We start from the raw sequence: 24,867 nt of genomic DNA, 5'->3' as shown, positions 1-24,867 counted from the left end.
AAATGCCACAGCACCAGTCCCCCATCCCAAGTGCTGCTACATGCAGCTGGGGTTTGAACCCCGAGCACACACAGGAAGCAGTTCAGGAGTTTGATGTTTGTGGGGTCCATCTGCCTACCTGCTGCGATCCCCACCAGTGACCCAATGGCAGCGTGCAGGGCCATGAGTGGGGAGGAGAGCAGGATGGCGCAGAGGAAGATGCCTCCCGTCCATGGGTTATCACAACCATATATCTGGCTCACACCGACCGGCAGAGATCTCAACAGCTGTGAACAAATCACAAAATGAGGTCATACAAACAGTAAAACAGAGACCACAGGAAATCCAACGCAGACTTGGTGCTAATGACATTTTAGACCGAGGTTAATATTTTTTTAGTGCATGTGCATGAAAGAGAGGGTGAAGGGGAGGTCAGAGCACTCTCTGCCACTGACAATGTTCCATTTGTTTGTGTTCTTTCTTTCTTTCTTTCTTCCTTCCTTTCTTTCTTTCTTTCTTTCTTTCTTTCTTTCTTTCTTTCTTTCTTTCTTTCTCTTTTCTTGTTACCAGGGTTGTCACTACAGCTGAGTCTGCACTGATGACTACACTGCTCGTGGTGGTCACTCTTTTGTCCTCTATCTTACTAATGGAAACAGAGAGAAATAGAGTGAGAAAGAGAGACACACCTGCAGCACTGCTCCACCACTGATGAAGCTTCTCTCCCCCACACACCTGCTAGTAGGGATCAAGGGCTTGAATTCACTGTTGTCCAGTTTTTCTTTTCCTTTCTTTTCTTTTCTTTTCTTTTCTTTTCTTCTTTCCTTTATTTATTTATGCATTTGTTTTTATTACCTTTATTTATTTATTGGGTAGAGACACCCAGAAATTGAGAGAGAAGGGGGAGATAGAGAGGGAGAGACAGAGAGACACCTGCATCATTGCTCTACCCCTTGTAAATCTTTCTCCCTGCAGGTGGGGACTGGAGGCTTGAACCCGAACCCCAGTCCTTGAGCACTGTAACATATGTGCTCAGCCAAGTGAGCCACCACCCAGTTGCATCACCTTTCTAGTACATGTTATTTATTTTGGCTAGACAGAGATAGAAGTTTTGAGGGAATGGAGAAACAGAGACAGACAGACAGACAGACAGAGAGAGAGAGAGAGAGAGAGACCTCCAACACTTTTACTATTTATGAAGCTTGCCCCATGCAGGTGGGGACCAGGGTCTGAACTCAGGTTTTATATACTGTAATGTATGTGCTCAGTCAGGTGTGCCACCACTTGGGCCCACTACCTTTCAAGATCAATGATGCTACTTTTTTAAAACCTCTCTCTCTCTGTGTGTAGTTGCAGAAAACCCTCATCAGTCTTCCTCTTGGACCTCAGAAATGCAGCTGCCCTCGCCAGAGCACATCTGGGGCTCCCCTTCACTCACTAGTCTACTTCCTGCTCTGACACTTCCTTCTGCGGCTGCTATGCTCCCAGTGTGGCATCTCTGTTCCCACCATGAGTGTGATAAGGATCCACTGATGACTGTATGATCCAGCAATACACCACTTGGAGGCTTTTACCCAAAGGACACACACACCTGTATCCAGAGGGACACATGCACCCTGTGTGCATAGCTGCATAGTTCACAGTGGCTGGAGACTGGAGGCAGCCCAAATGTCCATCAAAAGATGACTGGTTGAAGAAGTTATGGAATGTATATTTCACAGACACTACTCTGAGGGCAAAAAGGAGACACACTGCCTTTTGGGGCCAAGTGGATGGAACTGGAGGTGACTAAGCAGTGAGCTAAGGGTTAAAAGGCAACCACCAATGGTGTTACTCCTGTGTGGAATCTCGAGAACTAGGTACATGACCCTGGGGGAGAAACCAGAAACAAACAAACAAGCAAACTGCCTCTAGGACTTGTAAGAATGATGGTGGTTACCACTGGGAGAGTGAGGGCACAGAATTCTGGTGGTGGGTGTGTGTGGTGTGGAGTTATACCCTGTAATGCTAAAGTCTTGAACCCTATTATTAATCACAGAAATAAAAATAAATGGAGCCAGAATAAACAAAGCATCTACAGATCACCCTTCTGCTGTGGTGAGGCCAGTATCTCAGCACAACTTTACGGCCGCCAGACGGTTCCTTCCTGGCAGTTCTGTGGCCAATGCCGAGGCCAGAGACCTGGAGCCCAGTTATCATTTCCCCAGTTCAGAAGCAATTACCCACATGTCCATGAGTGAGGACTGAACTTACCCTTCTGCTGCTGCTGAGAACACTGTCAACCCCTAAGTGTCAGGCTGTTCTCAAGATAAGTATGTACGGCCATCATGATTCTACTCTCTGAGACCTAAGTTCAGCTAATGTATTCACAGAATGTAAGTCCTTCCTTCCTTCCTTCCTTCCTTCCTTCCTTCCTTCCTTCCTTCCTTCCTTCCTTCTTTTCTTCCTTTCTTCTTTTGCTTATGTAGGTTTTGGTCGGGACTACTAAGGGCCAGAAGCTCTGAGGGAGGAAGTGTACCGTGTGAAGTTGGCTTGGTCCTTGCTCAGCAGCCATGACACAGACAGTCAGGGGACCCTGGGTCCAAGTCCTCCTATGGCTCTGACGCCTGTCAGCAACTAGTTGTTCAGAGGGGATGCTTTGTGTCTTCACGAGAAGATCGTGGGTCTTGGGGTTAGAGAGACAGCTTACTGGGGAGGGCATGCACTTAGCACACACACAGGTTCACGCCTCATCCTGTATGAAGGTACCAAGGTGCCTGGGGAGGCTCTAGTGCCATGGTTTGTCCCCTCCCTCTCAGAATGAGACATGGTGACCTTATGTTTGTATGACGGTCCAGTGCCATACAGAGAAAGGGGGAAAGAAACAGAAGAAAAATCCAGGAAATGGTTTATCTTACCTTCAGGGCACTGAGGTCAGACCAGGTAACGTTAGGGACCGAGGTCACAGGAGTGAACAACTTGGTGGGGAAGAACAGGTTGTAGTGACCCGTGGCTGAGAGGTACAGTGACAGCGCCATGTTGAAGGGCAAGGTGAAGACGGGGAGGTCCCACTTGCAGAGCATTGAGCTCAGTGCACTTGAGAAAATTGGGCTTAAAACAGCAACAGAACAGAACAAGTATGTGACAAGCAGTGGCAAATTGCATCTCTATACTGTGCAGGGACTTCACTGTTAGTTCATTGGCAAGTAAGCTTCCCTCTCTCCCTTCCTTCCTTCTCCCTTCTTCCTTCCTCCTCATTCCTTCCTTCCTTCCTCCCTTCTTTACTCCTCCTCCTCCTTCCTTCCTCCCTTCCTCTCTTCCTCCCTTCCTATATTAGGGAAAGACCTCAGGTCCCCATATCTGCTTGGTACTATTGAATAGCTTTCTGATTCTTATTTTTATCATCCTTTTAACTCAAAATAGAGGTGGGAGAGGAGAGGAGAGGAGAGGAGAGAGAGAGAGAGAGAGAGAGAGGGAGAGAGAGAGAGAGAGAGAGAGAGAGAGGTCAGCACTGCTCCACCACCCATGAGGCTTCCAATTACTGTTGTTAGAAAAAATAAACTGAGGGGGGGTCAGGCAGTGGTGGACCCGGGCTCAAACCGCCAGCCCCCACGTGTAGGAGGAAAGCTTTGTGAGTGGTGGAGCAGGGCTGCAGGTATCTCTCTGTCTCTCTCCCTATCTTCCCCTTCCCTCTTGATTTCTGGCTGTCTCTATCCAATATATAAATAAAGATAATACAAAAAGAGATAAAATCCAAGGGCAATAGTGGGGAAAAAACAGATATCAAAGGAGCCAAGTCAGAACAGCTTGGAAACTCAACTAATTTGAGTCTCAGCTAATTTCAGGAACAACCACAGAGTAAGAAAATACTGGAAAATACTGGGAAAAAAATACTGGAAGTGTTTTCTTTTTTGTAGACTTCTTTTAATTTTTTCTTGGGGGTTCATGGGTTACGGCACAGCTGTTGACATATGGGGGCAGTGTCCCATCTCACCATGACAAGCATCTGCAAAACACTCTCCCAGCTTGGGTTCTTCCCACCGTGATGCAGCAGGACCTGCAAGCCCCTCCTTTCTCTCTCTCCCTTTGTCTTCATGCAACACACCCCACCAGTCCAACTTTTACTTTGCACTTCCACTTTAAACGAACCTGCCCTATGACCCTGCAATTCCTCTCCTGGAGATATTTCCTGAGGAACCAAACATAACCATCCAAAAAGATTTGTGTACACCTATGTTCATAGCAGCACAATTTGTAATAGCCAAAACCTGGAAGCAACCTAGGTGTCCAACAACAGATGAGTGGCTGAGTAAGTTGTGGTCTAGGCAAAAATGGAATACTACTCAGCTGTTAATAATGATGATCTCATCTTCTTCACCTCATCTTGGAGGGAGCTTGAAGGAATCATGTGATGTGAGATCAGCGAGATAGAGAAGGATGAATATGGGATGATCTCACTCATGGGCAGAATTCTGAAGACTTCTGACTTCATTTTATACCACTTTGACATGGACTATACTTCTTTTCTTTTTTAAAATATATATTAGATATTTTATTTATTTATTCATGAAAAACTTTATAGGAGAGAGAGAAAGAACAAGACATCACTCTGGCATATGTGCTGTCAGGGATTGAACTCGGGACCTCATGCTTGAGAGTCCAATGCTTTATCCACTGTGCTGCCTCCTAGACCATGACTGTATTTATTTTCAAAATGACTCTTTGTTTTTATTTTTCTTGGCATGAGTTTTTTAGTTCTGAAGCCAAACTTTCTTTTTTTTTTTTTCTGCCACACTTTGTATGATAGTATTAAAAATTGCTATGCATTCCTGTGTCAAATTAATCTATTAAATGAGTGATTGCTTTTCTGAGCTGCTTTCCCATCTTTTAAAAATCATCTTTATTAAAAAAAATTGTACTTGGATAAAAAAGTAAGGAGAAAACCATTGTCATGTGTGTCTGTGTACAGGGTCCAGAGCCCCAGGCATAGGTGCAAAACCTAATTTGTTGTTGGTTACATCTTCCAACTCTTCAGAATGTCCTGCATCTCTTTAAATTTTTTTTTAAAAATATCATATTTATTTATTTACTAGATAAAGACAGCCAGTAACCAAGAGAAAAGGGGGAGAGGGAGAGAGAGATATCTGCAGCCCTACTCCACCACTCCAGAGGCTTCCCCCCTGCAGGTGGGGAGGGTTTGTCTCTTGCAAGATCTTCCATGCCTACGAATTAAATGCATTTTAGGTAAGATACACTTTCTAGGGAATTGCAAACACATAGTGGAGGTAAGAGATCGTAGCTTTATTCTCACACAAACAAAATAAAATACTTGTTGAAGTCCTGTGGACCTTAGAGCATTGTTCTGTCTTGACTAATACATCTATAGTGGTCAATTTGTGTCTTCTGTTTAATGGTTTTAAGTGCCTTTTTTTTTCCTTATTGGTAAGGAATCTTTTTTCCTCTCTCTGATTGGTGGGAGGGGAAGGATAAAAGGTTTTTTATTTCATGCTAAATTCCTCTTCCAATGGAGCACAGACAGAATTCTACATGAGCTATTATTTGAAATAAGATCTTTTCATCTGTCTGTGAGCACTCACTCTTTCTTATCTTCCCTTCTCTCTCTCTCTCTCTCTTTCTCTTTCTCTAAGGCCTATTGACAATATGGGTTAACTTTAAATTTAATATAAAATTAACTAAGATTTTTAAGGGTTTATTTTAAAGCATGCATGCCAAAGATTTGATAGTAAAAACAAAAGTTTGTTATGTGTCTCTGGCTACTGGATGACAAATAATTCACATTAAATAAAAACAATTGATTATTTAATTTTAAATTTTATGTATTTATTTGAAATAGAGAAATTGAAAAGGGAGTGGGAGATAGAGAAGGAAAGAGAGGGGGTTGGGTGGGGGCACACCAGGTTAAGTGCACACAGTGTGAAGTGCAAGGACCTGCACAGGATCGGGTTCGAGTTCCCAGCTCCCCACAAACAGTGAAGCAGGTCTACAGGTGTCTATCTTTGTCTCCCCCTCTCTATGTTCCTATCCCCTCTCAATTTCTTTCTGTTCTGTCTAACAGTAACAGCAGCATCAGCAACAATGGAAAATAGGTGGCCTCCATGAGCAGTGGACCGAGCCCCAGCGATAATCCTGGAGAGAGAGAAAGAGAGAGAGAGAGACAGAGAAAGAGAGAGAGAGAGAGAGAGAGAGAGAGAGAGAGAGAGAAGGGACAGAGAGTCACTTGCAGCCCTGCTTCACCACTCATGAAGCTTTCCCCCTGTAGGTCAGGAACTCGGGCTTGATCCTAGGTCCTTACATACTGTGATGTGTGTGCTTAACCAGGTATGCCACACCTGGCCCCTAAAATTGATCTTTTTAACTTGTCTTTATTTTCAGATTGCTTCAACTAAAAAAGAAAGCGACCCCTACCTTGAGAACCCCTGTATCTTTAGAAACTGGTCTTGGTGGCGGGGTGGGGCTAGCATAATGGTTATGCAAAGAAAAGAGATTCTCAATCCTGAGGTTCCAAAGTCCCAGGTTCAGTCCCACACACCACCATAAACCAGAGTTGACCTGTGTTCTGGGGAAAAAAATAAATAAACTGATCTTAACCATCTGCCCCACCCCCTTCAGAAAGTTATCTACTGAATTCAATTCCCTTTTGTCTTTTCTTTTTTTTTACTCAAAATCCTTCACTTTGTTTCATTGTTAACATTGCCCTTCCATTCCCTGCCCCCCCCCCCCCCAGCAAAGTTTCCTCCTCATTCAGAGTGTTTTTAGAGTTAAGAAACTCATAGCTACATGAGTGAGAAGTGCAGACAACAAGACCCAGTTGCCCAGCCGCTGCTCCCAGGGCATTTGGATGTCTGAGGGGAACCTGTCCAGGTGGCAGCAGCTCACCTGCTGGGATAGGCTCAGGGGCATCAGGTGTGACCTGCAGGTACTTAGCACCACACCCCAGAATCCGGGAATCTGAATTCTGCTCTTAAAGTGATAGCTCCTTGCTCAGGGTTACGAAGCAGGTGCACTCAGGGCCCCAGAAAGGGTTTACTCCAGTGGCCCAGTTCACAGCAGATAGAGCCCAGCCAGGCTTTACACAGCCCCCCAGCTGCTTGGGGACTTGTGCCCTCAGGGCTAAGCTGTTCTCCCTCTTGTCCACACCACCTTTATCCGCCTTTTCTTTTATCAGGAACAGAATACATGGAGAGCCAGTAGAAGCTGCATATAGGTTCAGGATGAGCGGCTGCTGCCAGGGATGATGGGCTTATAAGCAAGCAGGGACCCTGAGTAGGTGGTAATGTTCTATTTCACGTGCCCGTAGCCAATCAAAGATATTTTAGAAACCTAAATGCAAAGCTCTCTGTGAAATACACTCGAGTATTGTTCTTCCAAACCTAAATGAGCTAACAGTGGATTCAGATTCTTTTTTTTTATTGGCGGTGCCAGATATCACATTGGTCCAGCTTTCTATATTCACTTGTTTATTTATTACTGGATAGAGACAGAGAGAAATCTAGAGGGCAGAGGGTAATAGAAAGGGAGAGAGACAGAGAGACACTGCAGACCTGCTTGACCACCTGTGAAGCTTCCTCCCTGCAGGTGGGGACCAGGGGCTTGAACCCAGGTTCTTGCACACTATAATGTGTGTGCCTAGCCAGGTGCGCCCTCGCCTAGCCGCCTGTTTGGTTTTTCACAAAAGAAAGGGAGAAGCACATGGCTCTGTCCTGCATGGAGTTTCACTTGTTCTGTCTGTCTCCTGTAGTACCAGGCATCTAAGCAATACTCCCACTAATGTGAGGCGTGTGCTCTCCCCCTGAGCTACAGCTTTCTTCTAAGTATCTCTCTCTACAACAGGGCTTACTCTGCTTTGTGTTGTCTTGTTTTTACATTTTATTTTAGAAAAGATTTATTTTATGTATTTCATACACAAAAGTTTTTACACCAGGGAGAGAAAACATTGAGAAAGAGGTCAGAGCACCATTCTGGTATATAAGGCGCTAAGAATTGAACCCCAGGCATTCAAGACCTGCCTTCTACCAGCAGAGAGCTATCTCTCCAGCCTATTCTTTTTTTTTTTTCCTATCACTTTATTAGGGGGAAATAACATTTGACAAGACTTGTCATGTGGGTCTAGTTTCTTTTCTTTCTCTCTTTCTTCCTTTTTCTTTTCTCTCTTTTTTTTGCTTCCATGTTTGTCACTGGGGCTCAGTGCTGGCACTATTAATCCACTGCTCCTGGCAGCCATTTTTTCCCATTTTACTGGATAGGACAGAGAGAAATTGAGATTGGAGGGGAGACAGAGAGGGAGAGAGACAGTGAGACACCTGTAGAATTGTGTCTCTGTTTGTGAAGCTCCCCTCCTGCAGGTGGGGACCCAGGAGCTCAAACCAGGATCCTTATGAAGGTCCTTGCACACTGTGTGTGCTTAACTGAGTGCACCACTGCCCACCCCCTGTGAGCCTAGTTTCTTATCTCCCAGTGACCAGTGTCTGCATGTCACACCCACTGCCAGCTGGCTTAAAGTTTTGAAGGAGGTGGTCATTGTGTTCTGACCCTTCATACTGTTGTATAACTATCCCCAGCAGCTTCTCACAGATGATTTTTCATTCTTCAAAACCCAAACTCTCAACCTATCAAACAAGAAGCATCCACCCACCTATCCCTCTCCATGCATGGTTTCAAGGTATTTTGCAAGGAAGCTACACTTACCAAGTCATGGACATAAGAGATACAGGGAACAGAAGCCACCAGAAATAATCTCCTTTGTCTGAGAAGACAGCCGTGAGTATGCCTAGCAGCGTGGCGTTGTAACCCTGGAGCCCGGCTGCAATGGCCGACCTGTGAATAAGACACAGTGTGGAGGGTTCTTGATGGCACTCCGTCTGCACTTGCACAGAAATGATCTTCACAGCTTCCAGATCAGTCACATTAGAAAATGAGATCAGATCGGAAATGCACTTCAAAGTCAACAGCAATGTCACACAATAAACAAGTAAAAGCTACATACCAATAAAAACACAATGTGTGGAGGTAGCGTAGTGGGTTACACGCAGGTGGTGCAAAGCACAAGGATCAGCATAAAAATCCCCGTTCAAGCCCTGGCTCCCCACCTTCAGGGGAGTCACTTCACAGGTGGTGAAGTAGGCCTGCAGATGTCTCTTTCTATCCCCCTCTCTGTCTTCCCCTCCTCTCTCCATTTCTCTCTGTCCTATCCAACAATAATGACATCAATAACAACAATAACAACAACAAAGGGCAACAAAAAGGGAATAAATAAATATTTAAAAAAAAACAACAAAAAACCCCCACAAAAACACAATGTGCACATATAGAGAGGACCTCTCAACCACGCCCTGCCCCCCCTCCCCCCAGGCATCATAGCTAAAGATAAAATCCTGACAGCCAGGGGAGGAAGGGGAAATTAGCAAGGCAACCTGCTCTGCTTCCGGTCAGCCTCCTTTGAAAACTCTTTATTGCTTTTAAACCCTTAAAGTCCTCTGACTTGAATAATCCTTTGACATGAAACCACTTCCTAGGTCTGATTCTCTTGGTGCAGGATGTAAGATTCTGGAAAAGTAGGTTGACTTTTACAAGTGTCTTTGAACTTACAAACACCAGTCTTCCAGCATGGTATATATATATTCACATTTTCCTGGGCTGCCAATTGGTTGTCTCCAAATATACATTTCCAAGTTATGGCAAAGGAAAACAATTTTTTTCCCTTGTGTTTAGCAAAACACTCCATTTAATTGTATGCTTCTTTAGTGCTTAATCCTTTTTTGGGTCCCTTTATACTTCTTAGTATTCAGCCTTAGTTCTACAAACTTGCCCTAAAGGCACATCCCTCCTCCTGGCCAGGTGTTCCCATCTCACCATAGGTGTCAAGAAGCCCAGGTAAGAAAGGAGGCTGCTTCTGTAGAACCAGCTGCAGGCTGCTCAGTCAGGCTACCCAGGGCTTCTAGACTCAGCAATTTCAGGAACCATGAAGAACCCGCTCATGGTGGGGGCCAGGTGGTAGTGCACCTGGTTAAGCACTCACATTACAGTGCACAAGAACCCAGGTTCAAGTCCCTGGTCCCTACTTGCAAGGGGGAAAGCTTTGCAAGTGGTGAAGGAGGGCTGCAGGTGTCTCTCTGTCTTTCCCTTTCTATCTTCCCCCTCCCCTCTCAATTTCTCTTTGTCTCTATCCAATAACAAAAATAAAGATTACATATATTTTTAAAAAAAGAACCCACTCACAGTCAAGCATTTGGGGGACTACAGGCATGAAAATGGTGCAGTGAGTACAGGAGCAAGATCACGCAGCTACTGAGCCTCACTTCCAAGGAGGAATGAGACGGTATGAGAGTGTGACAAGCTGATGCCACTTCTGCTCATCTGGGTGACATTGCTAGAGGGGAACTCTCACTTGAAAATCCTCTGTCTCTCACACAGAATCCTCCAGGCCATGTGGAAGGGAGCACTTAGTGTTGGCTTAGCCCAGGAAGTGCCCACACCCTCTAGAAGTTGGGACTGTGCCTGATGCTGTAGAGAGATGGTAGAGAGACAGAGAAATGACCCTCAGAAACTGTCCTGGAGATTTCGTGCCTGAATCTGAACATTAGAAAGTTCTTGGGGCCAGTTGGTGGTGCACCTGGTTAAGCACACATGCTACAGTGAGTAAGGATTGGGGTTCAAGTCCCTGGACCCCATCTGTAGGGGAAAAGCTTCGCAAGTGGTGAAGCAGAGCTGCAGGTGTCTCTCTGTCTCTCTCTCTTTCTATGTTTCCCTCCCTCTCAATTTCTCTGTCTCTATTCAATAGTAAATAATAATAATAATAAAGAAAAATATTTAAAAAAGAAGGTTAGTGACAAACCCCACTAGCCATGGAATGCTAGAATTATAGCAATAAGAAGATGTGTTGTTTCATGTGAATGAAATGGACTGAGGAAAGTAATGGAAGTTTGAGAACCAACACATGTAACTATCACTGATCTTCTAGATAATATCTGATAGGTAGGCTGACTTCTCCTGGAGTAAAGCACTGAATAAGTAATCAGTAACCTCTGAACTGGAGAGACCATTTCTTGATGTGTATTGGAATAGGCTTTGGTCTAAGATACAATGATTATCCTCTACAGAAAAAAAAGAGTTTTCTCGTTATCTGACATTATCTGACTCTTTCCTGAGAACCTCCTTGGCAATTGGCAGCAAGTCACATGGGTGTCACTTTGTCACTGGGGATTGATCCCGGACATCTGGTAGCCTCTCTGAGGGAACTGGTTAATCAGGAGTTAGCCACCCTTTCTCCTGAGGGAAGTCATCTCATGTCTTCAGTGACAGATAAATTGAATATATTTTATTCTATTTATTTATTTATTGGCTAGAAACCTCCAGAAATTGAGAGGAAGGAGGAGATAGAGAGGGAGAAAGACAGAGAGACACCTGCAACCCTACTTTACCACTTGTGAAGCTTTCCCCCTGCAGGTGGGACTAGGGGGCTTGAACCTGGGCCCTTGCACACTGTAATGTGTGTACTCAACCAGGTGCACCACCGCCTGGCCCCTTGGCAGATCAATTTAGGATATAGGTTCTCATTATTTCTAACTGAGCTCACACTCCACATGCTACCTCAGTGCTTCTTAAGTGGGAAGTCACTCACTTGTGATTTGCATCTGTTCATCTCTCCTCAAGTCAAGCTAACCTTGCTCTGTGTAGGAAAATGAATTCACTAACCTAAATGTGGAAATGAGATAGATACAAGGGGGGGGGGGTGGGAAGGTAAAACCACCACCATCTTTTAGGAATGCAGTTACACTTTTGTACAACCAAAATGTTGATGGTAAATAATTGACCAATTATTAAAGAAGCATGATGCGTAACTGCTGTCCCGGTGATGGTGTATGGTCATGAGAACGTGGCACCATTCAGGTGACCACTAAGTGAGGCGTCCTGAATGTGAGCTTACACGTGCGTCTCTGACCTCTGACTCACGGCAAATAGGGAGGTTTCTGTGTAACACAGGCTGTTTCTCCAGGGAGGGCAGTGCTCTATCACGGCCGATAAATTCCTGCCTGGTTGGTTCCATGGCTTCAGACATGAGTCGCACAGGTTTGGACAGATGGGTGTGCGTACCTGTCCTGGCTGAGCAGTAGAGCTGTCAGGGTGGAGACCACTGTCCCCAGGCAGCCGTTGAGAGCCCACCAGGGGTTCTGGACCAGGAGGCCCACCACAATCAGGATCCCGCTGATGGGATTGCTGACAAACACCACTTGGGATATGCCCCGAAGGACCCAGTCAAGGAACTGGAGCACCTGTGGTTTATCTGGAAGACACGAGGTGGGTAGAACTGAGGGGAGGTCAGGTCCTCCTTCCCAAGCCCGGTCATGCTGAGCTGGACCACCAACACCCTCTGATGAGGGTGGAAATTTCTTTTGATAATTCCTTGAAACTTTTTCATTCTGAGTCCTTTGACCTTCTGGGACACTCAGCACCCAGACCTCCCCCCCCACCACCCTACCACCAAGCTTCTTCTGTTCAGCTCACAGTTATTTCTAGAAACTCAGTTTCAGAAATCATCTCACGTGCTTCTTTACTGTGCTCAGAGGCACAAATTCTTTTTGCCTCCAGGGTTATTGCTGGGGCTCAATGCCTGCACTAATCCACTGCTCCTAGTGGTCATTTTTAATTGAATAGGACAGAGAGAAATTGAAAGAGGAGGGAAGGAGGGAGGGAGAGAGAAAGACAGAGACATACTCTTAAGCAGATAAAGGAAACTTTTCAGGTTTTAAGAACTGAAGTTATAGGGAGGAAACTGTTGCCCTGACCAAGACCACTATTTCCATTATATTTTAGAATATTTATTTTATTTCTCATGAGGTGGAGGAGAGGAAGGGAGGGAGGGAGAGAGAGAGAGGGAGAGAGAAGAAGGAGGAGGAGGAGGATAAGGAGGAGGATGAGGAGGAAGAAGAGGAGGAGGAGGAAGAGGAGGAGGAGGAAGTGGAGGAGGAGGAGGAGCTGAAGTGCTATTCAGGTACATGCGATGCTGGGGACTGAACCAGGGGCCACAGGCCCTCAAATCTTGTGCTCCAGTAGCTGAGATATTTCTCAGACTGTTTTATTACAATTTCTTTAAGCAGGGTTGTAGGCTAGAAACGGAAAAGACTGAATATGGAGAAGAAAGACAGAAAATGCAGAGGAATAGAACAAGAGATATGAGCAGAAGAGCAGCCTGCCACCCTCCCGATCCACTTGTCCTATCTCCCCAAGGCCTGGGGGGAGAAATACCTTTGAGCCAGCTGGCAAATTCCCTCATGTCACCGGTGACATAGCCAAGCACCTTGGGGCAGCACCTTCTCCTGTTACATGGCGAGGCCTGGCTCTCACCCCGGTCCCGTTTTATCATGGTGGGGCTGTCCTCCATGACGACCTCTTCCTGCAGCTCCTTGAGGGAAGAAGAGAGTTGAGCTGAGCCAAGCTGTGGCTATGAGAGGGCTGGGCCATCAAGTTAGAAACAATGAGGGGGCGGTGTGTGTGTGTGTGTGTGCGTGTGCGTGTGCGCGTGCGCCACGGGGGTGGTGGTGGGTTGTCATGAATATTTCTATGTGTTTTTCAGTGCTTGTAATTTAAGGCACTAAAACTTCTTTTTCATTCAATTAATTAATATATTGGTTTTGTGGTAGCTCCTAGAAGCAAGAGCCCCCATTTTAATATGGTTGCCATGTGGTTTCCATGGAACAGAACTAAGGGAAGGTTGTTGGTCAAGGGAGAAAGCATAAAAGTTGTACAAAAGGGACTGGGCGGTGGCACACCAGTTAAGTGCACATAGTACTAAATGCAAGGACTCTTGCAAGGCTCCAAGTTCGAGCCCCCATCTCTCCACCTGCAGGGCTGTTGCTTCATAAGCAATGAAGCAGGTCTACAGTATCTATCTTTCTCTCCCCCTCTCTATCTACCTCCCCTTCTTTCTCAATTTCTCTCTGTTCTATCCAATAAAATGGAAAAAATGGCTCCAAAAGCAGCGGATTTGTAGCCCCGGCTATAACCCTGGAGGCAAAAACCAACCAACCAACCAAACAAACAAAAACCCCCAAAGACTTGTCATCCTGTGAATCATATGATATGGACACATACAATGCATGGTTACAGCCAGAACCCCCTGGGGAAACACTACCAGTGCAGCCATGAGCTGGTCCCTCCCAGACTACTCAGTTCTCACGGTGAGCGTGTGGCAGGAAAGTGTCCACGTCACCAGGACCTGATGTCCTCTGGACAAAAATGCAAGCTTATTGATACTGATTGAACCCAAAATAAGGCACTAGTGATATTGTCCCAGCATGGGGCAAAGGGAAAAAAACAAGAGCAATAAAAATCTGGGGTCCAGACTGGAAAGTAAACAAGCAATTGATCCCAGAGAGCACAGCTGGGGGGTGTAGGGCCCGCCCGCAGGCACATAAGCTACAATCTGGGATACACCCCCACTCCACAGATGGTTGGGCTCGGCTGTGAGGGAGGTGGTCTCTTGGCCATAGCTAGCCCTGCCACTGTCCCAGTTACCATACCCAGCAAACATCCCTCAAGGACAAGAAAGCTGTGTCTTCGTCTCCCTGCCTCTGGTCATGATTCTTGCTTAGCTTTCCATTAATGCCAGCTGGGAATCCAACCCAACGGACACTTCACTTGACTAATTTACTTACTTACTTTTTGAGCTGGGACATTGCTCAGCTGTCTTAGGTTGGTGCCAGGGACTGAACCTGATGCCCCTGAAGCTGTTAGACATGAGCATCTTTTTGTGCTGCTGCTGCTACTGTCTTCTGGACCAGTAACTAGCTTCTTTTTTTTTTTTTTTTTTCTTTTTTAGCAAACTAATAGTTACACTCAAATGGATTGTTCACTGGCCTACTAACCATTCTGTGAACTGTTATCAGTTCCACAGAACAGGAGTTGGTGCAGTGCAGTCTGCATGAAGTCTATTGATCTTGGCAAATTGCTGTCTTGGGGGGGGGAACTTCTAATACGCCTTTGCATTAAGAAATTATTTTTTATATTAATATTTTATTTATTAATGATAAAGATAGGAGGACAGAGAGAAAGGAACAGACATGACACTGGTACATGTGCTGCCAGGGATTGAACTCAGGACCTCATGCTTGAGAGTCAAGTGCTTTATCCACTGTTAAGAAATTCTTAAATTGGAAAGAGGTGGTGGTCAGGAGCCCAACCCAAGTCCATATGGAGCTCAGATGATCTCACAGTTAAGTCAGCAAAACTGTGTTTGTTATTGAGCAGTGATAAAGAGTTGCCTTTTATTTTATCCTTGGTATAAGTGGTGGCTATTATTAATTCTCAGGCCTCTCCCCTTTTGAATCTCATAACCAGAAGGTTGCTTTCCTCAGCTGGGCTGGGTGGTGACACAACTGGCTGAGCATACATGTTACAATGTACAAGGATCTGGGTTCGAGCCCCTAGTCCCTATCTGCAGGGGGAAAGCTTTGCTAGTGGTGGAGCAGGTCTGCAGGTATCTTTCTGTCTCTCTCCCTCTCCCTCTTTATTTTCAGTCTCTTTCCAATAAAACAACAATAATAACAAAAAACTCCTTCCTCAGCTACACTAGTTTGTACTCACAATCCTGCCACGCGAGAAGAAGCTACAGAAGATAAACCGGCTACAACTGTCCTGAGCGTCTCTCACTGAGTAAACTGGGTTCTTTGGAGGCAGCAGAAGTGGCCTCTCCACCGGCAACCAAAACAACTGGGTCTGTGTGTTATTCTGGGTGAGCAAATCCATGCCCTTAACGTTTCCCCAGCTGCTTCTTTACCTCAGAGGCCTATGGGTTCGCCACCACCCCAGAGATCCTGGAGATGCAGATATGAAGACTGATAGTGTAACTGGCCAGACCTGCTGAGAGTCAGAAGGGCCCAGGACCCGCCCGGTGACCAGGAATTAAATACAGGGTACCTTGGTGTTGGCTGAAGGTGGGGGCTGGCTCTGGTCTCTCTCTGCAGTGGTCATGGGGGGGGGGGTCACAGGACTCAGGAGCTAGAGCTGTACCATATGTTCTTTTGTAAATATCGTATTTAATTGATGTATTCATTTATTGGATGGGGACTGAAAGAAACCAGATGGAATGGGGAGATAGAGAAAGAGAAACAGAAAGCTAGGGGACCAGGTGGTGTTGCACCTGGCTAAGTGCACATTGTACTAAGCACAAGGACTGGAGCAAGGATTCCGGTTTGAGCCCCTCACTACCTATCTGCGGAGGGGGGGGGTCACTTCACAAGCGGTGAAGCAAGTCAGTAGGTGTTTCTCTCTCCCTCCCTCTCTATCTCTCCTTCTCTCTCAATTTCTCTCTGTCCTAGCCAATAAAATGGAAAAACTGGCCACCAGGAGCAGTGGATTAGTAGCGCTGGCACTGAGCCCCATCGATAAACCTGGCGGCAAAGAGAAAGAGAGAGAGGAAAAGAAAAAAAGCTTCCCTCCACAGGTGGGGAGCGAGGGCTTGATTGCAGGTCCTTGTGCATGGTGACATGTGTGCTCAACTAGGTGCGCCGCCGCCTGCCGCCTACTTGCATTTCTTTAGGGAATTTCAGTCAACGACTGCCACCTCTCCAGATTCAAAGGAGGTCTCGAAACTTTACATCAGGCTCAACCTGATGCTGTTGACTGGCTACGGAAGAAGGGCAAACGCTAGAAGAAGAAAGGGAACTTCAGTAACTCTCACATCTCAGGTGCAGCTTGTAGGAAGCCTGTCAAGTGGGATCAGCCAGAAAGAAAGTATAAATACCAGATGATCTCAATTACAGGGGGAACCTAGAAAACCAGGAAAGAAAAGAGGTGGTGGCTCAGCAGAGGAGCACAGGCCTTGCTGAGGTGGTGGCTCAGCAGAGGAGCACAGGCCTTGCTGAGGTGGTGGCTCAGCAGAGGAGCACAGGCCTTGTTGAGGTGGTGGCTCAGCAGAGGAGCACAGGCCTTGCTGAGGTGGTGGCTCAGCAGAGGAGCACAGGCCTTGCTGAGGTGGTGGCTCAGCAGAGGAGCACAGGCCTTGCTGAGGTGGTGGCTCAGCAGAGGAGCACAGGCCTTGCTGAGGTGGTGGCTCAGAAGAGGAGCACAGGCCTTGCTGAGGCAGTTACTCAACGGAGGAGCACAGGCCTTGCTGAGGTGGTGGCTCAGCAGAGGAGCACAGGCCTTGCATGTGTGAGGACCTGGTCTCAAGCTCTCATGCCTCAGAGGATGGAACAGTGCTGTGATTTTTCTCCTCTTGGAAATAAAATTAAATTGGAAATAAGACAGGAAAAGCAAATTCCAGGAAGAAACTTGGACTAGGCCTGGGCTGTTCCACAGGGCCAATAGTGGGATGCCTTGAAGGAGGGGGCTGAGTGTGTGCTGGGGACTAACCACACAGTGCTGGCAGAGCCTAAGGTGGTGGTGAAGGTTGTGAAGGTGATGCACAGACAGGTGTCAGCAAAGATGACAAACCGAGAAGCCAGTGGTGGCACAGTTGGTTGCACGCACACATTACAGAGCACAAACACCCAGGTTTAGGGGCAAAGCCTTGTGAGTGGTGAAGCAGGGCTGCAGGTATCTCTTAAAAAATTTTTTTTTAATTTCCTTATTGGGGAATTAATGGTTTACAGTCAACAGTAAAGTAAAATACAATAGTTTGTACATGTATGACATTTCTCAGTTTTTCACATAACAATTCAAACCCTACTAGGTCCTCCTTTGTCCACAGACTTTTTGTCCATATGTCCAGCCTGACCTCAGTGAAGGAAGTCCCAGAAATATACTCCTTTTCAAATTTTTAAACTTTATTTTATTTGATAAGATAGAGAGAAACATAGAGGTGAGAGGAGGCAGAGAGGGAGAGACAGAGAGATGCCTGTAGTCCTGCTTCAGCACTCATGAAGCTTCCCTGCTGAAAGTAGGGATGGGGGCTTGAACCCAGGTCCTAGCATACTGTAATGTGTGCACTTAGCCAGATGTGCCACACCCAACTTCTCTCTCTCCCTCTCTAGCTCCCCCTTCCCTCTTGATTTCTGGCTGTCTCTATCCAATAAATAAATAAATAGAGATAATAAAAAGCATTGTACCTATGTGATAACCATTCTGTAAATTATTCTTTCCCTAATAAAACTACAATAAATAATAATAATAATAATAATAATAATAATAAAGAATCCACACAGCAGGTCTCTGGAGTGAAGCCCAAGGACTGATGCTCACACCCAGTGGCCCATTTTACTAAGTGCAAAGAAGAAACACTAGTGCACAGAAGCAAGAGAAGCCCAAACCCAAGGCCTCCTCCTCTGCAGCTTCTCCACGGTGCTTGTCGAAAGTCTGTAGCTCAAAGGTCCAGCATTCAAGTCAAGATAAGTGTCATGTAACTTATTATTTTATTATTTTTTTTCAAATTGTGTTTCTGGGGAATGAACCCAGGACCTTGTGTAATCAAAATGCTACTGAGCAGCCTTTTCGGTCCAATGTTCTAGTTTTTTTTGTTTGTTTGTTTGTTTTTTTGAGAGAGACAGACAGACAGACAAGAGAAGCACAACATTACCACTCAACTCCACCATCCGTGGGACTTCTTGTTTTATTCTTTTTATTAGTGGCTTAACATTGACTTATGATACTATAAGATAACAGGGGTCTAATTCCACACTGTCCCTCCACCAGAGCTCCGTGTCCCCATTTCCTCCATTGGAAACTGTAGTTCTCCCAAGGTTACAGATGTGGGCTATTATTTTTATAACTATCTGTCTATATTTATATATATTTGCCCATTTTTCTGTGGTCCTGCCTTCTCTTCCTTTCTAAGTCACACCTACTACTTGTGAGTGTCCTTTGCTTTTGTTTGTTTCTTTTCTTTTCTTTTTCTTCTTCTCTCTGGGTCCTTTGGAGTTGACGTCCAGAGCCCTCTGGTCACCTTCCCCTAACATTTCTACTCCTCTGGGAGTAGGAACTAAACTTCTTTATGGGGTGCAGAAGATGGGAGTTCTGGCTTCTGTAATTGCTTCTCCACTGGATATGGGCGTTGACAGATGAATCCATACCCCTAGTCTGTTTCTATCTTTCTCTAGTGGGGCAGGGCTCTGGGGAGGTGGGGTTCTAGGACACATTGGTGAGAGTTCATCTGCTCATGGGACTTCTTCTGTGTCTCCATGTTGTAGCAGACCGTTGAACCCAGGACCTCTACCAAGTGAGATATCTCATGGCCTTCCTTCCTTCCTCCCTCCCTCCCCCCTTTCTTTCTTTCTTCCTTCCTTTCTTTCTTTCTCTCTTCTTTCTTTCTTTCTTTCTTTCTTTCTTTCTTTCTTTCTTTTTTTCCTTTCTTTGTTTCTAGAGCATACCTCAGGTCTCATTTATGGTGGTGTGAGGGGATTGAATCTGGGACTTTAGAACCTCAGGCATGAGAATTTCTTTTTGTAAGCATTATGCTATCTCCCCAGCCTATCTCCTGGACCTGATGTACCTTTCTGGACTTAGATCCATAAGAATCCTCAGCCCACGTCTGCACAGCACAGTGGAGCCTGAACCCCTGCTTCCCAGACTCTATTCAGAAAAGACCTCTCAGAGTTTGTAGTGCAGGCCTGGGGCTCCCAGGGACAAGGGCTGCACCTAGGAGGCACAGTTGGTAAGCCAGGCGCCAGGCCCAAGTTTAACTGGATGAAGCCTCTGTGCTCAGCCTCACCTACTTCAGTGCCAAAGGGTTCATCCATGGGGAGCTGCCAGGTGTACACTTGTGCTACCAACCAAAGACAATCCTTTTGTCCTTCCCGTCCTTCCATCCGTGAGCAATGACAGAAATCCACAGATCTGAGGACATAGAGCCCTGGTTCTGATGAGCATGTGAAATGCAAAATGTAGGGGCTGGGGGATCCTATGGGCTGCTGGTGAGGGGGCATTACCCCACCCCCAGGCCCCTCACCGAGAAGCCAGCAGGCAGAATACGCTCATGTTATTTTGCTTAAAAGAAGCAAACAAAATGACAACAAGCCACCTTGCACCAGGACTAATGTGTGGGGTGTTTTTGGGGTGGTGGTGGTTGGTGATGGAATTTAGGGCCTTATAATTGCAAAGCCACTGAGCAACCCCCCGGCAATGCTCAGACTTTAAGAATTTTTCTATTTAATTTTATTCTATTTTTAAATAGTGTATTTATTTATTTAAGATAGAGACAGAGAAATTGTGAGAGGAGGGGTAAATGGGGGGGGGGGCTGCAGCAATTGCTTTACCGCTCATGAAGTTTTCCCCCTGCAGGTGAGGACTGGAAGCTTGAACCCAGGTCCTTGATTATTGGGACATATGTGCTCTACCAGGTGTGCCACATCGCAGCCTTTTCTTTTCTCTAAAAACTCTTTAAAATTATCTTTTTTTAAAATAAATTATTTATTTATTTATTTTCCTTTTTGTTGCCCTTGTTGTTTAACATTGTTGTGGTTATTAATGTCGTTGTTGTTGGATAGGACAGAGAGAAATGGAGAGAGGAGGGGAAGACAGAGAGGAGGAGAGAAAGACAGACACCTGCAGACCTGCTTCACCGCTTGTGAAGCGACTCCGCTGCAGGTGGGGAGCCGGGGGCTCGAACTGGGATCCTTACGCAGGTCCTGGCGATTTGCGCCACGTGCGCTTAACCCGCTACGCCACCGCCCGACTCCCTAACATTATCTTTATTTGATAGAGCCAGTCAGAAATCGAGAGGGAAGGGGGAGATAGAGGGCGCAATGGGGTCTTTGTTTATTGTAACATGAGCACTCTACCAGGTGTGCCACACCTGGCCCCCTATTTTCTTTTTATTGCCACCAGGATTATTACTGGGGCTTGGTACCTGCACAACAAATCTACCACTCCTGGTGGCCAATTTTCCCTACCCCCCTTTCTTTTATTTGATGGGACAGAGAAATTGAGAGGGGAGGGGGAGATAGAGCAGGAGAGAGACAGAGAGACAGACAGAGAGACACCTGTAGCCCTGCTCCACCGCTGGTGAAGCTTTCTCCTGCAGATGGGGACTGGGGGCTTGAACTGGTGCAGGGTGATGTGCGTGCTCAACAGGTTGTGCCACCCAGCCCTGGATGCCCAGACTTGGACCCTTCACTAGCAGGAGGTTTGCAGCTCCGAAGCCTTCTCTAGAGGGAGGCAGGAATTTCAGTTTCTGAAACATGAAATCCTTAAGGCTCCGGACAGGGCTTAAGAACCACCTCAGTACAGTTCCCTCCACATCATTCCTTCAGATGTAAGGGAAGGCCCAGTGTGCACCGCTTACCAACATGTGATTCTAGCTACACTTGAAAAACCAAATACCTATTTCTGCTTCATTTACTTATTTATATTATTTTCTTATTCTGTTTTCCAGAGATAGGGTCTCGTGCATACAAGATTCCGTTGCTTGGGGCCACTTTTTCATACAGATAGAGAGACAGAGAGATGGAGAGATAGCAAAGCAACAGAGCTTTCTCTGGTTCTGTAGCACCTCCCAGGTGGCGCTGGGTTTCAATCATGGGCAAGACACTAGTCCTGCCCAGGCAGCGTTTTCTCAGACCCAGTTTTATATTTTAACTTCAATTTTAGTGCATGGCACAGTTCCAGTCTGAGAAACCGTAGAATGCCATGTTCTTCTATTTTTTTTTTCCTTGAGTTACAAGATGTCGACCTCAGGAACAAGACCTCATCTTAATAACAAACAATTCTTAGTGGACTTCCCCAGTGTGGTAACCGTTTTTATGTTTTCCTTTCTTCACACTTGCATTTAGAAATCCCAGAAAAGTTGCATATTTGTTGTACCTCACATTCTGATTTCCCCTCGATTTAATTCTGACTTGGGTTGCAGCCTGCAAACTGACACCAGCCTGACTCAGAAAAAACCACAACTGTGGAAATTCTTCCTAATGTACCCAGAAGCAGACTGTGCTCTGTGTGTCTCTCTGTGGCTAAATTAGCTGGCCAGCTCAGCCCCAGACTCTGGTAGCAGGTTGCAAAATATACACGTGCCTTGAGCTGGAGCTCATCCCTGGCTACGGCTGTGCCTGGAATCCAACATCCACCAGGGAAGTCCTTCTATATAACCATTATGCTTCCTCCTGTCAATGTCATGTAACTTTGCTTGATGAAAAACAACGTGAAGAACATCAATGGGTGTTCCGGGAGGTGGTGCAGTGGATAAAGCATTGGATTCTCAAGCATGAGGTCCCGAGTTCAATCCCTGGCCGCACATGCACCAGAGTGATGTCTGGTTCTTTCTCTCTCTCCTCCTATCTTTCTCATAAATAAATAAATTAAAAAAAAAAAAAGAACAACAATGGTAGTACTCTCTCTCGGAGAGAGAGGGGAGAAGAGAGAGAGGGGAGAGAGAGAAAAGAAAGGGGAGAGAAAGTGGAGAGAGGAGAGAGAGGGGAGAGAGAGGGGAGAGAGAGGGGAGAGAGAGGAAAGAGAGGAAAGAGAAAGAGGAGAGCGAGGAAAGAGAAAGAGAGGAGAGAGGAAAGAGAGAGAGATGAGCAAGGACTGTCCCATCTGTCCAAAGTCAAGTCTACCAGCGGCTCCTGCACCCCGTCCCCCACAATCACACACAGCAGACACTGACCCCTTGAAATCAACAAGTATTTTTCTTCTGAGTCAAGAGATGAAAAGTTTGAGAGCACAGTGGCTTTCTTCAAGCCTTCTTGTGTCTTACCTTCTTATTTTTGAAAGGTCTTAAGCCTTCGTTAACCAAGAGGACAGAGGCTCAGAGAGGGGACCTTCCAGGTCCACTCCACCCAGCAGTCAGTCTGCTGGGTTGGAGCACCCTAGGGCCAAGATCCATGATGCCTCATGGCTTTCTGCTTGGGTCAGTACAAGGTGCAGGAGTGGGTGCTAGGGCTTGGTGCCAGAGGGGACAGATCTGTCACCCTGGGGTGAAGAGCGAGTTCCACGCGGCTCAGGGCAGTCTGCTTCACCCCTGCTCCTGCCACTACAGCAGCTCCGCATGAGCTCAGTCCTCACCTGGAGAGCTGCACCCTGGGGCCTTTGTGGGAGGAGGCGGGGAGCACCATTTCCAACCGCTGCACCTGTGATGTGACTGACACCTTGCTTCGTCCCCGTACGAGGGACAGTGGCTTTCATTCTGACCTGAATCCCCAGCATTATTACACAGAACAGAACCGTCTATGGCCAGCACATGGCAGGAACTTACACAGCTGGAAAGATCTGAAAGCCACCAGTATCTGTGTCTGGGTGGTGGTGGACCTGGGTGAGCACCTAGGCTACAAGGTGCAAGGACTCGAACCCCCAGGCTCCACCTGCATGGGGGGAAGCAGGGCTGCCGGTGATTCTATCTTCTTTCCCCCTCTCAATTTCTCTGTCTTATCAAATAAATAAATAAGTAAAAAATTTTAAAAAGTGGGTGGGGCTAGATAGCATAATAGTATGCAAAAAGACACTCATGCCTGAGGCTCTGAAGTCCCAGGTTCAATCCCCTGCACCACCATAAACCAGAGCCGAGCAGTGCTTTGGAAAAAAAAAAAAGTCATATATATATATTTAAAAAAACAACAACAACAACAAAGTGGCATAAACATGTGGAGCTAGGCATCACTAGCAGAAAGCACTGAGACATCCCGGCTCTGTTGCAGGAAAACGGCTGCCAACACCTGCAGTGGACGGGAGCTTAAATAATTCTTTGATTTTAGCAGGCTCTGATTTAGGCAGTAAGAAGTTCTCTGTTTTCTATAAGCTGCAATCAGATACAAAGGGGGGAAAATGCTTTCGGATACCCTGGTCTGTGTGGCTTCTTGGGAGAGACCTGGGGGGCTGTGTTCCACACATGCTGTGGCTGGCGGCTTTGGTGTGACTATCAGCTCTCCACACCCTGCAGCGTGACGGCACATGCAGAGAAGTCCACAGAAGGCCCTGCCCCCCGCCTCCGTCCCCTGTTTTTTGAGTCATCTCACTTTATCTCCAACTCAGTTATTTCAACAACACAGACAGACCCTCCCTCACAGCCCCTCGGGAGGGGGGGCCCAAGCTGGGACCCCTCTTCCCTGTAGAGCTCAGTGTGACTCTTCCCCCCCCACCCCCCATAAGTCCCCTTTCAGGATCCTGAGCAAAGATACTAATCTCACCTCTCTGGGAAGAGCCTCTGAACTGGCTGCTTCTACTCTCCTGACCCTCTGAAATGGGGCTGTCCAGTTAGAAAAGGAACAAGGAAAAAGAGCAAAACCGAGAGGACTGGGATGGTCAGCACCCCTCCCCCCCACTAAACTTGAGGAGAAGGCACTCACCCTCGCTGGCTTCCCGGCAGCAGAAGGTTCTAGTAGATAAGCCCCGGGGGCTGTTACCAGGAGGCAGGGCGTGTGGAGGACTCAGCACTGGAGGGAGGTGCCCAGTCCATTTATACTGCAGCCCCACTTCCCTGCGCTCTGCTGCCTCCTCCCACTGCCAGCACTGGGCCAGAATGGCACTGCCCAGGAGCCGTCCCTGGGCCTGTACCTGGTGGCTGTCCCTGTTCTCGAGACGCTGCCGACAGCTTTGCCATGGTTTCCATCACATTCCCACAGGCCTGGGCCAAGCTCTAGCTGCAGGCCAGTTCATTTCTGCTCTTCTCCGAGCTGTTTCTTTGAGCTCCTGCCCTCATCCTGAAAGTTCTGGGGGAAGATCTGTAACTGTAATGTGCCAACAAACTGTCACCTAAGTGGAAAGCCCGGGATGGGTTGTCACACAGTGAGTGGACTCTGGGGTTCAGAGACAACTCCCAGCTGGGGTGGAATGTTCTCTTAGATGCCATACAATTCCTACACAAGGTGCAGGAATCCACAAAGTGATGGTGGGGAGAAAGGGACAGACATTTGGGACTCCTAAACCCACCTGCTTGCCTTTCCCTGGGAGGAGAAAACAAACATCAAATATTTTCCTATGGTGGTTGTCTTTGCAGGTGAGACTCTCTGGAAATACTCTGCACCCTTTTAAAAG

At 46.6% G+C, this 24,867-nt stretch overlaps 1 protein-coding gene across 5 annotated transcripts in view; it reads right to left on the bottom strand.

Moving 5' to 3' along the window:
- The window catches only part of LOC103107199 (urea transporter 1), a 61,369-nt gene that overhangs the window by 10,529 nt on the left and 25,973 nt on the right, over nucleotides 1-24,867 (bottom strand). For 2 of the 5 annotated variants that reach the window (XM_060173805.1, XM_060173806.1), the window contains exons 1-6: nucleotides 24,180-24,294; nucleotides 13,219-13,375; nucleotides 12,067-12,280; nucleotides 8,662-8,790; nucleotides 2,874-3,066; nucleotides 119-266 (exon numbers count right to left, since the gene is read on the bottom strand). In XM_060173805.1, the coding sequence (XP_060029788.1) occupies nucleotides 119-266; nucleotides 2,874-3,066; nucleotides 8,662-8,790; nucleotides 12,067-12,280; nucleotides 13,219-13,354 (820 nt within the window). In that variant the 5' untranslated portion in view covers nucleotides 13,355-13,375; nucleotides 24,180-24,294. Of the gene's footprint in view, nucleotides 1-118; nucleotides 267-2,873; nucleotides 3,067-8,661; nucleotides 8,791-12,066; nucleotides 12,281-13,218; nucleotides 13,376-24,179; nucleotides 24,295-24,867 lie in introns of those variants that run through there. The other 3 variants (XM_007515952.3, XM_060173808.1, XM_060173807.1) reach the window with 3 other exon arrangements.

This window comes from Erinaceus europaeus, chromosome 15 (assembly GCF_950295315.1).
Source record: "Erinaceus europaeus chromosome 15, mEriEur2.1, whole genome shotgun sequence".
In the NCBI taxonomy this organism is placed as follows: Eukaryota; Metazoa; Chordata; class Mammalia; order Eulipotyphla; family Erinaceidae; genus Erinaceus; species Erinaceus europaeus.
The sequence above is the reverse complement of the archived record's forward strand: the minus strand, read 5'-3'. Positions and strand labels throughout refer to the sequence as shown.